Raw genomic sequence first — 19,710 nt, 5'->3', positions numbered from 1 at the left:
TGTGTGAATTTATACATTGAAAGAATTATGACTTATTATGAGAGGCAGAAAAATATCCCCACCTGGAGCATGCATCTGGGCCAAAACTGGAAAAACAGAGTCAGAAGTCACTTCAAACAGGCAACCTACTCTGAATAGTAATAGGAGGCTGGCATTTGAAGATTACGCCTCAATTAATTCACAACAGAGGAATATTTGTGTTGTAAAACACACATTTATTTTCTGTGCTCTACATCCACATATATGCAAAACATTAGAATTTTGGTTGTATAGTCTGAAGCTATTGTCTATGGAAACAAACATAGCAAAAGCTATACAAAAATACTGGCTTTTAGTGGCATCCTGGTATTGCTTGTGAAAGAACATTCAGAAGAAAAGTACTTTATTTTCATTTGTATCTCTTCACTGGATTGATACATGTCTATTTAATCACTCTTAAATATTGAAATATAAGCTTAAACATAAATTCACCATCTTAAATGAAGAAATAGTGGTGTACTGAACACAACTTGAATGTTTTAACAAAAAATAATGTCGCCAGCTGTGGTTAAATGATGGCAGTAATTTAAATGTTTGTACCACCCGCTCAAAATTTTCTTGAAGCTTCAATAACGCGTCAGAAGTTACCTGAAGTCAAACTTATGCTATGATTATTTTAATGTTTGGAAATATTTTTTTTCCTAAGGAGTGCTAGGGGTTTTATTTTTAATTCAGAGCATAATTGCAGAATTATGATAGTTTGACTTAAAAAAACAAAGAACAAAGAGTGTATTGTTTAGCATCCTGCAAATGCATTAATGTGAACTGATATGTAAACAGCCTACACAGAAACATCTAGTGATTTTACAATTTTACAACCAAGCAGAGCTGATAAATGTGCACTGACAAGAATATCAGTCATACAGCCATCCTTCCACCACATGGGCCATTCTTCCCTGAATATACCTATTGGTCATTCTTTTTTGTTTAATAGTATTGAGTAAGTCAGGTGAATGAAAGGTGCTACATCACCATACAGAAAATAATGGGTGATTAGAGAATAATACTGTGGGATAAGTGGGAAAACCAGTGAGGCATACAAGCAAATACTTCAACAGGTACAAACCCCTGTGATTAGCTGGTCTTACTGTGAGTGAGGAAAATTAATCATTGAGATGTTCATATATACACAAAAGTTTTGAGATAAAGCTTTTTATAGACTTATATTACCTTTAAATCTCACAGAATCATAAGAGTTCCCAAGACTCGAGGGCCCTGTTGAGATCACACAGTCCTACCTCATCCTGCTCCCAACAACATCAGCTGGACTGGTTACTGAGGTCAGCTTTTTAGTATCTCCAAGAATAGAGACTGTACAGCTTCTCTGCCAAACCCGTTCCAGCAGTCAACCACTTTCACTGTAAAACAAAGATTTTTTTCTTACTATTAAATGAAATTTCCTGTATTTTGATTTGCACCCATTAACTCCTGTCCTGTCACCGGACACCAGTGAGAAGAGCCTGGCACCTGGCAAGAAGCCTCCTAAGCTGGGGAGCCTCGCACTGGACACATCAGTCCAGATGCAGCCTTCACCAGAGCTGAGTAGAAGGCAAGGATCACCTTCCCCAACACGCTGGCAATGCGCTTGCTAATGTGGCCCTGGGTGCTGTGGGCCTTCTTTGGAATAAGAGCATATTGCTTGCTCATGTTAAGCTTGTTAAACAGGATTTCCAGGTCCTTTTCTAACAGCCAGTTTTCCAGACAGTTGGCCTCCAGCATAAACTGTTGCATGGGGTTATTCCTGCATAGGTCCTGCAGGACCTTGCATTTCCTGCTTGTCTGCCCCCTCCTCCAGTCTTCTGAGATCCCTCTGAATGGAAGCACGTATACTTCACAGTATCAGCCCCTCCTCTGAAATCTGCCTGCTGAGGTCACACTATGTCCCACTGTCCAGATTATCAGTGAAGAAATAATGATAATGTAACAGTGTTGGACCCAATATTGATCCTGGGGTACATCACCATTGACTCATTGGCAGTGGGAATTTGTGCCACTGAAGCCAACCCTGTAAGCAAGGCAATTTTCATAAATACATGCTCAAAACTATCAATTACCTTCTTGTCCTTAACGTGTTTGAAAATGGCTTCCAGGAGGTTTTGCTCTTTCACTTGCCCAAAGATCAAGGTGAGGCTGACCAGCCCATAGTTTTACAGATGCTCCCTCTTGCCAATCTAGAATCTATGGGTGACATTCACCTCCAAACACTAAAACCATTCAAAGATAATTACAATGACATTGATTAGCTTCCTCAACACTGACAGGTACACCTCATAAGGTCCCATAGACTTATTGTGTGTACAATTAATTTAGTCTGATTCCAAAGGGTGTCTTCCTTGCTCCAGACTTCCTCACTGGTCTCAAACCTCTGGGATTTCCAGAGGCAAATTTTACCCATGCCCCAGAAGTAGCTGAATCTCTAGTCCAATTTTATTTTCTGTAAACTGCTTAAAACTTAGAAAACCATTTGATTTTATACCAAACAGATGAGCTCTATGAATACTATTCTTTGGAAGTCTTTAAGACTCCACTTAAAGAAGGCTAGTGAATGCTTTCTAGCAGTTCTGTCTCAGTCTTACTTCACTTCCACTCCCTGCCCTGGGAAACGCAACAGGTACCACACACTGATGTCCACCTCTAACAGGCCACCCACTGCCTACCATAAAGACAACTTCTTATACGGAAAAAGATTTCTCTCCTGATCATCTAAAATAGGTTTCACTGTAACTTCTTTCTGAATTGCCAACATTTTGCTAATGGCACTTGGAAATTAACATTTCCCAGTCAATACTTCTTAAACCTTGTGGAAAGATCAGGAAATACAATCTTAGATAAGAATTCTAAAACCTAAAATACTCACATTCGAAAACTTCAATCTTCAAGTGCCAAAAGGCACAGTTCTTTACCAAAGAAAGTCTGCAGATAGACCCTTGTGATCGCCCACACGCATAGCACTCAGTCTAATTTTCTCCAGCCAATTTAATTTTTAAGCAGAACTTGAAGTGTAATTTCTGGTAATATCAATTTAATTGGGGTAGCTTCCCAGTCAAGTTATAACAGATCTTTAACAACTTATGCCAGTACAAAACCCTTTCTGTTTAAATACAGGCCGTTTTCAAGGGTTTAATCCATCAAGTAACTGAGCTGCCTCTTCCTGATCTTGGCTATTTATTTCCATTTCCTGTGGACCTATTTAATTTGCTGGCAGACCGTTCAGTGTCTTTCACGCCAAACCTGCCCTCTTACAGGTGGAGCTTTGTACCGAAACTCTTCGGTACTCGGGGTCTGAGCATCCTCTCGCTTCCCTGCATGGCACCGAGGCGCTGGGGCCTCCCGTTCGCGCCCGGATCAGCCTGGGGCCCAAGGGAGCGACCTTGCGGCCCCTCCGCCCGGCCCCGCTCCGCCTCCCGCGGCGCCCCTGAGGTGAGGCCGAGGGCGGGGCGCGGCCGTCTACCGCCAGCCTGCACGCGCTGCCGCGCGGTCCGCTTCTGAGGCCTGGCAACGGGGCGTCTGCGGGCGGCACGGCACGGCGCGGCGCGGCACGGCGCGGCACGGCCTGGCTTGCGGGCACCGCGTCCGCCTGAGGCCGGGCTTCGCGGGGTGAGGGCGCTCTCTCCCCCGGCAGCGCCAGGCGGCAGGGGACGAGCGGCTGGCCGCTCAGAAACTCCTCCAGGGAGCAGTAGAGTTCGCCGCTAGAGCGCCCGCGCGCCGCGACGCTCTGGCAAGCGCCGCGCGCTCCCGTCTGTGGTCAGGCCCGCCTCTCCCGTCGTGTGTGGCACCGCCGCGAGCGGAGCGGTCGTGAAGGCGTCGCCATGATGAACAGCGGAGGGATCGGGGTGCCGCTGGGCTTCCCCTTGGGCCCCACGTCTGTCATCCAGGTCACGAACCTCTCCTCGGCAGTGACCAGCGAGCAGATGCGGACTCTTTTCGGCTTCCTGGGAGATATCGAGGAGCTGCGGCTCTATCCCCCGGAGTAAGTGGGGCCTGCGCCGGCCTCCGGAGCGATAGAGACTTGGGAGGAGGAAGGGGTCTAGAGGGTCCGGGAGGGCTGAGAGGAGTGAAGGGGGAGAAGGCCCTATGTGCCATCTTAAGTGTGGGCAGCAGGGCTTCCCGCACGGGGAGGGGGTCACGTGGCCCCACCCCTTTGTGTGTCAGGAGCGGCGGGGGCCCGCAGCCTCTCCCGCACTTAAGATGGCGGCCCGGGCTGGAATGAGCGGAGGCTCTGCGGCGTCTCTGGAGCAGCGGGTTTTGTGTTCTCGTGGCGGCAGGCGCGGCCGCGGGGGTCTGCCCGCACAGGGTGCCCCTACGCTGCTCCAGATCGCTCTCCGGGTGCCAGCTCTCTTTCCGCCGTTTTCCTCAAAACCCCTTTCTGGGGACCATTTTTCTCTTCGCTGTGACCTAGTGGAGGGGATCGGGGCGAGAGAGCTCCAGGCCTGGAGCTTTTTTCCTGCCTGCCTTTTTTTTCCTGCCTGCCTTTTTTTTCCTGCCTGCCTTTTTTTTCCTGCCTGCCTTTTTTTTCCTGCCTGCCTTTTTTTTCCTGCCTGCCTTTTTTTTCCTGCCTGCCTTTTTTTTCCTGCCTGCCTTTTTTTTCCTGCCTGCCTTTTTTTTCCTGCCTGCCTTTTTTTTCCTGCCTGCCTTTTTTTTCCTGCCTGCCTTTTTTTTCCTGCCTGCCTTTTTTTTACTGCCTGCCTTTTTTTTACTGCCTGCCTTTTTTTTCTTGTTGCTGTCCAGAAAACAGCCACTCAAACATGAGCTCAAATAGCCAAGTAGATGTTCACAGCGGGATTGAAATTGCCTAATTGCCGTGCCTTGTGTATAGAAACGCTGCTATTAAGGTGTATGTGGAATAAATGAAAGTTAGTAAAAATGGTACGTTTCTTTGCATTGTAGCTGTTATTATGTCAGCTGCATGCTAGGGTGGCTAAAAAAAGTAACAATATTCTTTCTCCCATGTCGATGGTGATCAACAGAACAGGGGAGGATTAGAAGTAATTTTTTTTGAACACACCTCTTGTACTAGAAGTGGACAGAAGTGTCCTTTCAAACCAGTTATCCTTAATGTAATTAAATAAGAATAGCAGAAACTGGACTTAATCAAACAGCAAAAACTCACTTTTCAGTGTCGTTTCTGGGTGAAAAACATAAAAATTCATTCAGTTAAATTAGTGAACTAGGGGTCACATGGTTACTGACTACTTAACAACAAATACTAATATGCTCTTTTTACTTTTCCATGCTGAGGAATAAGAGGAAGAAAATCATAGTAGCTTTCAGTCATCTGAGAGTATTTATGTCACCTGAGTTAGTGGGAAACTTTCACTGAGACTGGGCCCCCATTTGCTAGCTGTTGTACAGAAATATAGTTAAAAAATAAAGTCAACAATTCTTGTTTGAAGAATATTATACGGTGTAACATTAAAAGACTATTATCCAAACTTCTGTAATAGATAAAGCAGCGAGGTCAAATGAAGTTATATATTCCATTGTATAGAATTCCAGTCTGTTTTCTATTTCTCTACTGCAAATATTCAGCTTGCACACAAAATACGAGTTTGTAGAGCAGAGAGAAGTTGTCTGTCTTCATCATTTCATGCATGTAAAAAAGGACATGCACGCTAAGGAAATTACTGCAATTTTTGTCATAGTTTTGCCTTTGCTGAACATATTTTTTCAAATGGATATGAACCTCTGGTTTGGTTCATAATGCTCAACAGTAGACAGTATATCTACAGATTAGTAATTAGTATGATGGAATACTGTGTCTAAAGCTTCTCAGCCTGTATTTAAATACTGAAGTCTAAATTAATTCCATACAACTGTGGGGAAGCCTACTTGGAATTTGAGGGACTACCAGGTGGACGGGGCTAAACATGAACTGCTTCTGGTGGTTCCAGAAAGTTGATAAGTGTTGTGTTTCTTTTTCAGTTGAGGTAGAGTCAAGAGTGAACAGTTTTATTTGGCCTATGTTGCATGAGTTACTGCTTTGCTAGGAGATAGCAAACATCTCATTTTTTTCAAATGGAAATTGCTGATGTTCCAGCAATATCCCACTGCATTCTTCCTTTGAAGATTTTGCCCGTACTTCCTTCATACAAGGAAAAAACTTGGTCCTATAAAGGTTAAAATCATTGAGTAGGGAATACATTTTTTTAAGCAAGCCTCTTTGGTCCTAGTCAAGATTACAATGTTTGTGTTGCTTTCTCACATTTGTGTTGGTATACTTGCCAACAGAAAACCAAATTACAAGTTTCCTTCCTTCTAGCTTAATAGTAAATTCCTCCTACCTCCTCCAGTATTATCCTGTACATTAGTGAAACAAGACCTAACATTTGAAAGAACTTTGAATAACACCTTTTGTCTTCATGAAAGCAGTTTTGTTAATTCTAAGAGACAGTGTCAATTACTACATGCTAATACCTGCAGAACCCACTGAAATGATTTGGCTTGCAGTCTGACTTTCCTAAACAAGGATTATTTGGAGAGAGAGAGAAAAAAAAAAAGAAAAAAAAAAGAGCGAGAGAGAGAGATAAATACAAATAATTTACCTGACAAATATGTTGAGTAAAAATGCACGAGTAATTAAAAATGTATTGGTCAGTCCTGTTAGCAAAATTGTAAAAGAAAATGAGCCTTGGTAATGAGCAGATTTTTTTGTTTCCATAACGTTCCATTGGAAAGGAGACACTGTGCTGTACTTTACAGTGACATAGTCAGTAGACAACATAGTATACATTTCTGTACACGTGAATTTCTGTTAGTTTGGCTATCATTTTCAGGAAGTATAAAACCTATTTTTTATTAAGGAGTAGTAGTTAAAAATACATGCGTAGAGTTTCATGTGACTAATTGTTGTGATTTTTTTTTTCCTTTTATCTTGCAGCAACGCACCTCTTGCTTTTTCCTCCAAAGTATGTTATATTAAGTTTCGTGAAGCATCAAGTGTTGGTGTGGCCCAGCATCTAACTAACACGGTTTTTATTGACAGAGCTTTGATAGTTGTGCCCTGTGCAGAAGGTTAGTATTTTAGACATTCTTCTGTAATGTTGATGTTTGTCATGTCTGCTAATTGTTTTAAGCTTTCTATGTAAGGAGGTGGTGCTCTGTTGTTATTTTATTCCTTTTTGAGAAAAATAGTCTTGAAATGTAATTGAAAATTGAATGAAGAAACCCAGTTATGTATAGATATAGTTGAAATTCATCTTTAGAAAAAAGCAGTTGATTTAAACTAGCATAACGCAGTTTGCCATAGTTACTACATTCTGAGGGGAGAGAAGGTAAAATAATTTGCTTCAATATGGTTTGTGTTGGCAAGCTTATACAAACACAAAGTTCTCACTGAAGTCAATAGAGCACTGAAACGATTATGCAGTTACCTTGCACCAATAGCATTGATTGCAGTGTGGTTCTTAATGTATCACCTTTGGTGTGGTGGGCTTTTTGTTGTTCTGTGTTTGCTTTTGGGTTTTTTTAAGGTACTGAGTTTTTTCCTTTTTTAAACTGAGTCCCAGGTTTGTCTTGTAGACATGGGATATATGCATTTGGCTCTTCTGGATTCATCTAATCTAAAATATTTAGCATTCATGGTGATAATTGCTTTTTCAATATAAATGTTCATCTGCTAGTTTAGTTTAAGAAAAAAATCAGTTTTCCTTTCTTGTTACTGTGGAAAATCTTACTTTGTGTGCCATAAAAAGGCTTTCCTGTGTATACTAGCAGTCTTTTTTTGTTTTAGATTTCTCTTTTAAAATGCAGTGATCTGTACAGAATGCTTACAGCTTAAAATATTTTCAATACTTACCAAAGTGCTTGGCGAATATGAAATTTGTAAGTGTTCCTTTAGCTAGTTTTGAGGCCACACCTTTGCAGGCATTTTGAATGGGATGTAATTAGTATTTGTAGTACAGTATCCCATATCTGAATACAGTTATATGAACTATGGCCCTGTAGTGAACCTATCACCACAGTTAGTTAGACAGAGCCTCATTGACTTCATTGGGATCGTTGTGGAAATGCACATCTGCCCGTTTGATTCTAGAGGGTTTTTTGCCACTTTGTGGAAGCATTCCACCTGGCAAAGAGCACCTAACTGCACTGGTCTGCCACGAACAACAGTACTTGGAATGAGTGAAAGATAAACTGCAGCACATCCAGAAATCTCCTATTAACTTCTCTAACTGCAAGAGTTGGGATTTTTTTTGTTCAAAAAACTTTTTTGTTGACTTATTGGGAGTTTAACAGTAGTCCTAGAGTACCATTTTTTGGCATGTTAGCCACATCATGATCTGGATAGCATGGGATTGGTGGTGCTGCAGTTGTGGTCTGGGTTGTTCCTAGCAAACTGACAAGTCTCCAAAATGGCATTGACTATAAGTAGTTTCAGGAAACTACTATGTAGGCCTACAGTATATTGCCTGTTCTTGTAGCCTTCTTAACAGGGGAAATGGCACATGTATTTATCTTTGGAAAGCCTGGATTTTTAGTTGCTTATGTGCCTTGTTTTGAGGGCTTTTTGGTTTTATTTATCGAACTAGTTCTCAAACCACGAAGAGGATAGTGCTGCATTCACCTGGAGCTCTGTAGAAAAATTGCCTCTAAATAACTGACTACAAACTATTCAGAATCTTTATTTTGTGTTTCATCAAAAAGACCTTAACACTGGTTTACTACTGCCAGAGACGGAAGGTTGCCACTTAATTAACATATTTGGGTGTTTTTCATATTATGAGATCTCTTGCCTGACAGGAAATGGCAGCAGGCAGGTGAAGCTACATTTTCCTGTGTCACTTGATGGTAGACAATGAATGGAAGGACAAATCTTGTTCCAGTCGTATTTGTACCTTAGTTATTGGGCATTTCTGAGAAAACATATTACATACAAACTCTCACTGTTCAAAATCATTATGGATCTCACAAAAATTTATGCACAATTCAGTGAATAAGTGATTGGGTTATGGGGTCAGTTTTTTTTAATGACAATGCTATTTCTTCGTAAGTTTCGAACAGAATCGCTGATTTTAATTTCTAACTATGTAAATTTATTTAAGTTTAACTTTCTAAGGATTTTTATGTGTGGAATAAGTATGGCTTTGGAGATGATAGTGCAAGATTTTTGACTGACTGTGTTTCATGTGGTGCATTGTTAATGGAGTCAGTGGAGAGTATCACTGGCTTTCTAAGTAGTGATGGGTATATTCTACTGGGAGGTGAAATTATATTTTTGGCCAACAGTGCCAATAATAGAATATCCCACGCGCTGAGTTGAACACAGAGCAGAGGTAAAATGATACTCTGAAACCTTGGTTTTAAAAACCAGAATAAAATCTGAAATTTAGAGTTTATTTGAACACTGGGAAATGAAGGGAGTATGAGGAAGGAACCACTAGACAGTGAAAGCAATGTTAATTTTATGACACTTAATAAACAATTTTACAAAAATGTAACTGTCAATGAAATAACATTATTAAGCTGTCAAATAGGACTTTTTGTGTGTGAATCATAGGTTTTTCTTTAAAGTTATACTTTAAGAATGCAAAGGTTGAAAGGTAAAGTTGCCACCCTAATCATTCTAAATTTTATGTCCACATTATCTGGTAGATGGATTTTGACTATTAATTTGGTTTTGTATGTTTTCTCTGTGTGATATTTGTGCATTATTAGATGACTAGACTGGCCAAGGCAGACCTGTTACACTTGCCTGAGTTAGGCATTGTTTGCCATGCCACTAAACCTGCCGCCAAGTGAAACCTTCATGGGGGAAATGAGATCGAAGTCTGGCCTGCTGAAGATGGACGCCCTGTCTCTGTTTTTATTTTATTTTGCTTTCTTTCCTTTGTTTCTTTTATTTTTATTTTATTTTGTCCCTTTTTTGTTTTGTTCTGTTAAATCTCTTTCCCTTGTACTTGTGAACTGGTACTTCAGTTCTGTAAAACTGGTGTTTTGTAAAGGGTTCACAGTGTTTCATTTTGAAGTTGATCTGAAGCTGCTTATGAATGGTGGATGGTATATACAGAATTTAGAATATGATCCATTTTTATGCTGTGAATTATGGATAAATTTGATTTGGAATATGTTTAAGCATCTAAATTCAAAAGATTAGCAGCACATTGTCGTAAGACAGAAGTAGTGAAAACATAAATCAGCTTTAGACACATTCTTTTGTATGTTATGCTTATGAGCTTATCTTGGAAAAGAACAGTTGAAACTCTTCCTTGTGGAGAAATGAACTTTACTTCGTAAAGTCATAATGTTTATTTTTCCCCTCTTCTGAACAGAGTGGTTTTGTTTTAGGTTGCATGGTCTGTTTAAAAGAAGGCTTACGATGTATGTCTAGTATGAAGAGTTTAAAATCATTTTTTAAATTGAACTTCCATGAATATTAAATATCATGAAATACGTGTTTGTTTCTGATGAAATCTTGCTCCCGTGAGGGCAGTGGCAGTAAGATTTCATCCTTTTGCTTTTGTAATTTTCAGAAAAAGCTGTTTACCACTCATAAGTACAACTGCAGCCTGAAGTTTTGGTTGGAATGTGTTATGTGAGGCACATTGTCTTCTAACACTGTTATCTGTGGGAAAATCAAATCAGTTCTGTGTGTGTATGTATGTGTATATTGCACTTTGACATGCTACAGTGGTGGTTGTTTCAAAAAGAGGGTTTTTTTCTTTAAAAAAAGTGCCTTATCGATCATCGTGTTTTACAATGTCAGAATCCCTGGCAGTTCATGCTGGAGTGATTGGGAAGGTTCTTATCCCTAAATGATGTTCTTACTTGTGAAAGAGAAGCCCTGAAGCAGAAGTGGTGAGCCAGGTGGTGTGTCTAGTCTCCAGGCATTGTTCTTCCTAGCCAGCTGCACTGGGACCAGTTGGTTCCACTCTGGTAATGCACCAGGCTGTGCACCGCATCTGGGTAAAGCTTTGCTTCGTGACCTCTGTTGGATTTAGCTGTGGCGTTTGAGGTAATCGCCAGTAGGTGTAAACTCTTTAATCACTGCTCCTAAATCCAATAAGAGTCATGAACTGGATCAGACAAAGTATTTTATCTGAAAGTGCATTTTTCATTGATTTAAAATAGCAGGAAAATAATTTTTATTTATGTTTAAAAATACACTTCACATTTACTTTAAACAAGCCTAACTTACTTATTACAGAAGCAGTTTTGGCTGGGAGCTCAGTACAAAGTGCAGGAAATTAATTTCTTTTGAGTAATGGGAGAAGCATAGAAATACTGTGATTAGTACTTGCTTAATGAGATACTTCTGTTCAGCATTTAGCAAGATTGATTCTGTATGGACAAGTTTCACTAGGACTTTTAACCGCTTTGGTACAAAAAGGAAAGAATTCTAACTGATATTCAGGACAACTATAAGTTTCCTAAAAAGCGTAAGATGTCTCTAGGCAATGCAGAACTAATCTACATTTGCATTCAGATTCCTTGGCAAAGTGAAGAATCAATAAATGAATGATCATGGAATCTGGAATTTTCTAAACACAAGAGCTTCTAAGAAATCTTTCCAAGGATGTGGTATAGATGTGTATTTGTTTCATTAGTAACCCTCATTAGAAAATAAATCTATTTACCTTGTTTCTACTCGGGTTTTAAATACCATAAATTTTAAAAATGAAAATACTTAGGTCATACTTCATTGTATCTTTGTGGGCTTCCAATCCTTTTTAAAATAATGCAGATAAAACTGCAAAACTTAAAGCTTGTAGCTTGTGAGGTTACTTGGCTTCACATATGAATTTGTTTCTTGACCCTGTCTAAAGAACAGAGAAGCAGATTTGCAAGGTATTTTAGGTATTCTTTTTTCCCTCAAAACAGTTTGTTTTCTATAAAATTATTGAAAGGTTTAACCTGGTCCTAAAAAATGGAGGATTTTGGAAAACATAGTTTCTCTGAATATACAGGCAAATCTTCAGCGCTCTGTCTGCAGAGATAGACCCTTTCTCATTTTTTAATGAAATAAGTGAATTTTTTGTGGCATGTGTCTGACCAAATAGATTTGGTATTTAAAACATTGCATTTGGAAGGACCAGAAGTATTCTGGAAATAATGCTGCTAACTTTAGGGTTGAGATGTGCAAATTACTCATTCTTTGGGCTGCTTTGACAGTGCTCTTAATTGAAAGTGTTTTAGGCAGCATTTGAGCAGATGAATAATTACAATTATTTCAGTAAGATGACCCATATACTTATTTAGTCTTGTATTTAGGTACCTTTTTGAACATGTGTAATCTATTTAGTTATGTGTCTAGCTCAGCTCCAATTTAGATGGGCTAAATGCCTAAGCATCTCATAATACACACTTCACTAGATAAACTTCAACTGGCTGTATGCCAGGGCATATATAAATTAGGCATATACTTATGTACTTTTAATGACCAAAGATATAAGTTGGAATGCAGACATAAGGCTTTAGGAGCCGTTTCAGCCACTGGATTTAATTGAGCCATGTCTAGTCCTGTAGAAACCTGCATGATTATCTAGTTAATTGCAAGATAACTGTTCAGGATAAAGTCTGGTTCATTAGTCATTTGGAAACACTTATTTTGATTTTCAAAAGAACTAGTTCATAATTCTGTGCCTGGTTTGCATGCAAAGCTCCTGGACTGTATATTAGAAATCCTGTTAGTTAGCTACATACTAGGCAAGATGTGCAGTGAAGTATCTGATACTCATGGACAGTCAGGCAAATCAGGTATACTTTCATAGCATGCCTGACTTCAAAATGAGATTTGTGAAGAGTGCTGAATATTGTGACAATGACTCAAATTCATGCATGTCTTTTAAAAAAGCCCTAGAGGTCATTATTGCACAGTTAATTCTGAAGTGCTAATAATTTTCCTATTTTTCTCCTTTTGATAGCAAAATCCAGTGGTTTGTTACATGTTAAGGAGCAAGGTGCCTCAAAATTTAACTTAAAATGTAAATAGGAAGCATGAGAAAAAATATGGGTACTGTCAACTTTATCTTTTCTGTTCCACCCATGCTACATATAAACTGAGTTTCATTTAGATTTGTTTTGTCCTTTGGTCATATCCAGCTGTAACCCAGGTTTTTTTCTTTTTTTTTTTTGGTGGTGGTTTGCTGTTGGTTTTTTTGTTGTTTTTTTTTTTTTGTAGTAGTAGTGTGTTTCGTATGGGGTCTGTTGAAACTTGTATAGGTAAAACCACACCATATTTGGAAACCTACCTCATATTGTGCTTTTGATAATAGAATTTATATATTTTTTAATCCTAAAGTTAGCTGTTTTTCCCTTAAAATGTACACAGTTTGAACCAAAAGTAAAAGCCACTGCCACAGTGTTTTTATATATCTTGGCTTTTAAAACAATTTTTAAATGAAAAAAATTGTTATTGGAGTGCATGGGGTAATAACTAAGGGCTCAGTTGAATACCATATAAGCAGCTATGCCATTAACTTCTAATAGATCATAGATACCTAGCATAATTAGAACTTAATTTGGTAGGTTTTGAGTTTATTGTTTAATGTCTGTACCAGTGAAAACCCCTTTGCATTTCAAATTTAATATGTATATAAATTTTTTTAACTAGGAAAGCCTTTTTAATTTTTGAAAATATTGAACATACATTTAGTAGTCTGATTGGGACTAGTGTTGAACAAACTTGCATTTAATTTGGATTAGATATTACTTTTGGCATGGCAGGGGGAATGTAATCTGGTTGAAATAGTAGGAAATACATACATTGGGAAAACAAGAGCTTGCTTAGCTGCCCAGATACGATTTCTTCAATCTCTTTACATTTAAAGCTAGCTTATCTAAGTTTTAAATAAAGTGAGGTGACCTAGAGTGTGAGACAGTACGAATCTAGACTTTTCTGCTGTCCCCTCCTCCAATGTCACTTGTAGTTTGCATTGTGTAGAGTCACAGTAGTTCGGTTTTATTTTTACATCCAGATTAGATAGCACTAGAGGAATAAAAGCCCAAATTTCAGTTAGCACATACTTTGTTTTTTATTTATTTTTTTTAAGTTTTTTAAAATTTTTTTTACTGATTTGGTTATTTGCCATTTCTGGGGATTAAACTTTAAAAAATGTTCTTCTTTTCTGTATCTGATGTTCTGTGTGCTATTAGTGATGCAGCCAACACGAACGGTTGTCATGTGTAAAACAACTTTCGATCACCGCGAAAACACCGCCCTGGGAAAGCGTCCATGCTTGATATCGTTTGGTTCATGAACATTAAGTTTCCAGTACAGGTGACCCATAGCTCAAAGTGTATAAATAATTGTATACAATATTCAGTTTTTAAAATAATAAACCATTAATGAGATTGCTAGTCTTTGAAGTTTTGCTCACTTCTGTTTTTCCTGGTAGTGCAGGGTAAAAGGAAAAACTTAAGTTCTTATTTGTTTACTGTAAGGATCTGGTAGATAGATTCATTGTTATTTATACATTTTAAAATGCAAAGGTAATTGTAAAATCATAGAGTACAGCGGTGTAGTGTTCCAACTCTGTGTAATGCTTTCCTTTACTTCTTCAGGTAAAATCCCAGATGAAGCCAAAGCCCTTTCTCTGTTGGCTCCTGCTCCTACTATGACAAGCCTGATGCCTGGTGCAGGATTGCTTCCTATACCTACACCAACCCCTTTGACTACAGTAAGTAAAATTCAGCCTCTCTTTGTCTGGTTAACTCTATAATCAGTAGCTTTTTCTGTGTTCTCTGATCCTTGGACGTTGTCAGCTTGTATGCTAGATCAGTGAGGGTTTAGCAGCTCTGGTGCTTTATCGGAGGGTAAGTAATGAGATCACACAGAATCACAGAAGATGTCTATGTTCTACCTTTCCTTGGTTTTTCTTTCAAATTACTAACTTGCAAAATAGTGGATAAATACTGATTTTGTGTCCATTTTAATTGTTCCTTAACTAGACCCATTTGTCTAGTGTCACATGTCTAGTCTGCTTCTCCCCACAAAAGTGCTGCAGTTGTGACTCTTTTTCTTCGAGCACACAAGAAATTTAGCATTAACCAAGAAGTGGGCTTTTTCCAGGTACTGACTGGAAAACCTACTTCAGAAAGTGCTGTTAAGTAGAAGAGATTTAAATGCAAAGAAAAGTTCACTAGAAAGGAAATTGATTCTGTCCTGGCTCAGACCAGGAGAACATTACAATTATTCATACAATTCTTTGAAATACAGAATCACAGAATCATCCAGGTTGGAAAGGACCTCTGAGACCATCAGGTCCAACCCTTGACCCACTACCACTGTTGTTACCAGGCCATGGCACTGGGTACCACATTAGTCTCTTTAAAAACCTCCAGGGATAGAGAATCTACCACCTCCCTGAGCAGCCCATTCCAGTGTCTGATCACCCTCTCCCTAAAGAGAGATCACCCTGATCACCCTCACGCTAAAGAATTTTTTCCTAATACCTAACCTAAACCTCCCCTGGCAGAGCTTAAGTCTATGCCCTCTTGTCTTGCTGAGGGTTGCCTGGGAGAAGAGCCCGACCCCTACCTGGCTACACCCTCCTTTCAGGGAGTTGTAGAGAGTGATGAGGTCTCCCCTGAGCCTCCTCTTCTCCAGGCTGAACAGCCCCAGCTCCCTCAGCCTCTCCTCATAGGATCTGTGCTCGAGTCCCTTCACCAGCCTGGTTGCCCTCCTTTGGACCTGCTCCAGGACCTCGATATCCTTCCTGAACTGAGGGGCCCAGAACTGGACACAGGACTCAAGCTGTGGCCTCACCATCGCTGAGTGCTGAAGAATCCCTTCCCTGGACCTGTTGGCCACACCGGTCCTGATCCAGGCCAGGATGCCATTGGCCTTCTTGGCCACCTGAGTACACTGCTGGCTCATGTTCAGCTTCCTGTCCCATATATTTATATATAAAATCCAATCTAATACTTTATATTTGAAAGCTTTATTGTCCTCATTCTCTAGGAAGTGATGGTGTTTGTAGGGAAAGACCTTACTATTAATATCCTTCCCAATTCAACGGTAATTAATCTTGCTTTATATGATGTGTACCTTGTCTGTCCTTTTGAAGGGCTGGTATCTGTTACAAAACAAATAGGCCCTAGGCACTGCAAATTTCCTTCTTTCCTTGCTTATAAAGGGTTCAGGAGTTCCTCATCACTTCCAGTTTTTTTATGGCAAAAAACCCCCCAAAACATTAGCAGTATCTGCTGGCCAACAGAAGGTCTTGGCAGTAGAAAGCTATCTGTGGGGCTTTTTTTCTTTTGTATTCTTTAAAAAAGTACTCACCTGGGACCTTGAAATGTAAAGTATTGCATATGTTAATTTGATTTCTTTTTACAGAAATACACAAGGCATTCTTCCCAGCAGAGCTTGGTTGCAAAGCATTGTCTTTGTTTTTTCCAGCTTGGTGTTTCCCTTGGCAGTTTGGGAGCTATACCAGCAGCAGCCTTGGATCCTAACATTACAGGTCTGGGAGAAATACCACAGCCACCAATTATGGGAAATGTGGATCCATCCAAAATTGATGAAATCAGGAGAACAGTTTATGTTGGAAACTTGAATTCCCAGGTAGCATTTTTTTTAATGTAATGGAAATACTAATGGAAGGTGTAGAATTGTAATTTATGAGTTACAATCTTGCATGATAAAGAGCTTTCATTTGTTACAAAAAAATTACCTTTTTATTACTGATGATATTTTAAATGCTCTTCTGCCAGTCAGACTGTGGAGTTCGTTCTGTTATGATTCCAGAGGAATCATACTTACCTGAATTTAGGAAATGTACTCAGGATTGTGTGTGTTGGTCAGATGTTCAACTGGGCAGTGTTAGCTGGGCAACACCTCAGAAGTCATTAAATCATCATAGTAGCTGTTCCCCCCAGCGCTGTGCATTTGCTTAGGAACATTAAGATGGAATTATGTGTTCTACAAAATCAGAATCAGTAACTTTGAGTTTCTGTTACAGGAAAAGGTATTAGGCCTGTGAGTAATTTGTTTTTTCAGCAGTTGATTGAATTAATTGAAAAACAATTTACTTTTGACTGAGGGCAACATAAGTATTTCATTTAGGTTTTTTGACTGCCAAAAAAAGTGTGAAGTGTGAAAAAGTGCTATTGATGGTAATAAAACAAGGCAAGCTGGAAGCTAGTAGAAAAGCAGATAAAAACTAAGTCTTGTAATATTTGGATCTTTTTAATTGATCAAACAGTCAAAAGCTTGGGTGCATAGGAAATTCCTCATTAGTTACTAGAAGTAAGTTGCTTGAAAATGGCAAAATCCCATGCAAATGTTTTGTAACCTAGATGTAGGACTTCAGGGATTGTAGTAGTTCTATTTTAATTTGTAGTATGGTCTCTAGATTAATGTAAGAAAGAATACCTGCCTTTCATAAACTGTAATGTTAGTGCATTCACGTTGCCTGTGTAATAATGGTGAGGTTTCTTTCCAAAACCAAGGTTTTAGATTGCCTGATATATTGGATAAGTGGTTTTCATTATATATTTTACTTCAGCTGAGCTCTTCGACTCTTTCTAGACAACAACAGCAGACCAGCTGCTTGAATTCTTTAAGCAAGTTGGAGAAGTCAAATTCGTGCGAATGGCAGGTGATGAGACACAGCCAACACGATTTGCTTTTGTGGAGTTTGCAGACCAAAATTCTGTACCTCGAGCTCTTGCCTTTAATGGAGTTATGTTTGGAGACAGGCCACTGAAGTAAGAAATTAATTACCTGTATGGGTATTGAATGAGATTTGTTTGTGTCCTTGTATGTTGGTGACTGCAGAAAGTGGCTGTGATTAATATTTTGTCAGTATAAGGACTTGCTGTTAGTAAACTGGAACATTTTTATAAACCATTTCAAGGTTGGGCATAACTTCTCTGAGATGAGTATGGATGACATTTAGTCCAATACATTTATATTTTATCCTGAGGTAGTGGAATATTTAATGGTTTAAAAATCTTCAAAGTCCTTAGTACTAATAAAGCTTTGTTTTTTCTGCCTTATTTATTTATAAGTGGTAAGATTTGAAAGCAGGAAAAACATTTCAGATACTTGGATGAGTAATATTAGAAATCTGTAGTTCTGCTGAACTGAAAAATTTTTAATTCTACATAAAAATTGATGTGTTTTCTAACTTAATTGTTTTTCCCTTTTCCAAGTGTTTGGGAGATAATGGTTTTAATTTTCCTTAATTTAGAATAAATCACTCCAATAATGCAATAGTGAAGCCTCCAGAAATGACACCACAAGCTGCTGCCAAGGAACTGGAAGAGGTGATGAAGAGAGTAAGAGAAGCTCAGTCATTCATATCTGCTGCTATTGAGCCAGGTGTGTATAAAGTTTGTTACCTCAAAGGCACATTCTGTGTGTACCTTGCCATGCTCTTTTAAGAGCATTTTAAAACACAGGAAAGAGGGGTACTCAAAGGTGAACAGTATGTGTTGGGGAAAACAAAAGAAAATAATCAAAACTGTTTCTCCTATAAAGCAGTGGAATGAAGCTTTTAATTTCATCTTGTCTTTTCAGATACATGCCCATTGTATGCTTATAAAAATACAAAGTTAATACTACTTCAATACTCTTAATTTTAGTGCTTTTAAGCTTAATGTACTTTGAAACTTTTAAAAGAAAACACATTATGTTTTAGTCTCCACTATTGCCCACTGATGCTTTAGTTTCCTGATGAGAGGGAACTGGCATGGTTCTGAAACTGTATACTGTTACTTTGTAACTGAAGTGTGATACTGTAACTTCCCTTATCTGCGGCATGTTGATTTTGTACCTGTGCCTCCTCTTTTTCATGGGGACACAAGACTGTGTGACTTCTTGGTAAATGGGATCAGGGAATTAATTTGGCATAAAATGTAATATATTGTAAAGAACTTTTTTCATCCAGATTGGTTCCCTGATCCCTGTTAACCCTGCAATACCTGGTCAAGGAGGAAGGTGTTGATAGGTTGAGAAGTTACATGTTTCAGTGCTGATTTTTTTCCTGACTTAAACTGATTGCAAAACTTAGAGCATAAAAAAAAAACTTCGAATTGTTAAACTTAGAGTTGAGATACTTCTGTTTCCTGCAAGATTCTGTCATTCATACTAACAAACCCAGATACTGTCTTATGTGGGTTAGGTAGTGCAGAATATCTTTTTCTGAGGGGTGGGTGAGTATTTTATGTAGGTTTTTTTAAGGCTGCAAGAAAAATAGCTGTAATACTTACTCAGTGTTAAGCAGCAGAATAGCAAAGTCTGGTCACTGGTAAGGTTTCTGTTGACCTCTTTGCATTTGGATCAAACTTTTCACCTTGTTCTCTCTATCCCTTCCTCCTGTAAAACTGAGTAAAAAATCAGGTTTTTTTCAGTAGTTAAAATATCTTGAAGTATAGAAAGTACTAATAATTAGTTACATCTTATGCTTGTTTTCAAAATTATGCCCTCTAAATTTACTCTATTCTTCTCAGGTTATTTAAAAAAATAAAGTTATTATTAAAGTGATCTTGTGCAATGTGGCAGCAACATAAATCCCATTCCTGATAGAGCTAGCTGTTTATAATTATCTGGTTTATGTGTACTGCTGCAGGATGGCTGCACTCAACGAGTATATGCAATGAATTTCTTGGATGTTTCTGAAGGATATTTGCAAAGAAGGAAGATATGAAAGAGTAGGCCCCTTGCACTGTATGTGGTACATTCCACTGGTGCCAGATTGTTAACTGGGATCTTTAAATGTTCTGAGC

At 38.9% G+C, this 19,710-nt stretch overlaps 1 protein-coding gene and 1 long non-coding RNA gene across 8 annotated transcripts in view; one reads left to right on the top strand and one right to left on the bottom strand.

Moving 5' to 3' along the window:
- Positions 1-1,301: 1,301 nt before the first annotated feature.
- LOC139789499 (uncharacterized) lies at positions 1,302-3,197 on the bottom strand. Its single transcript, XR_011723186.1, has 3 exons — positions 2,897-3,197; positions 2,094-2,243; positions 1,302-1,397 (listed from the first exon to the last, which is right to left on the bottom strand). It is a non-coding gene; the product is annotated as an uncharacterized lncRNA (long non-coding RNA).
- Positions 3,198-3,528: 331 nt separating this feature from the next.
- SREK1 (splicing regulatory glutamic acid and lysine rich protein 1) overlaps positions 3,529-19,710 on the top strand; it is a 30,928-nt gene continuing 14,746 nt past the window's right edge. For 2 of the 7 annotated variants that reach the window (XM_071730340.1, XM_071730339.1), the window contains exons 1-6: positions 3,529-4,009; positions 6,917-7,050; positions 14,539-14,654; positions 16,379-16,543; positions 17,510-17,688; positions 18,174-18,304. In XM_071730340.1, the coding sequence (XP_071586441.1) occupies positions 3,849-4,009; positions 6,917-7,050; positions 14,539-14,654; positions 16,379-16,543; positions 17,510-17,688; positions 18,174-18,304 (886 nt within the window). In that variant the 5' untranslated portion in view covers positions 3,529-3,848. Of the gene's footprint in view, positions 4,010-6,916; positions 7,051-9,693; positions 14,255-14,538; positions 14,655-16,378; positions 16,544-17,509; positions 17,689-18,173; positions 18,305-19,710 lie in introns of those variants that run through there. The other 5 variants (XM_071730345.1, XM_071730343.1, XM_071730341.1 and 2 more) reach the window with 5 other exon arrangements.

The sequence above is a fragment of the Heliangelus exortis genome, chromosome Z, assembly GCF_036169615.1.
Source record: "Heliangelus exortis chromosome Z, bHelExo1.hap1, whole genome shotgun sequence".
NCBI lineage: Eukaryota > Metazoa > Chordata > Aves > Apodiformes > Trochilidae > Heliangelus > Heliangelus exortis.
The sequence above is the reverse complement of the archived record's forward strand: the minus strand, read 5'-3'. Positions and strand labels throughout refer to the sequence as shown.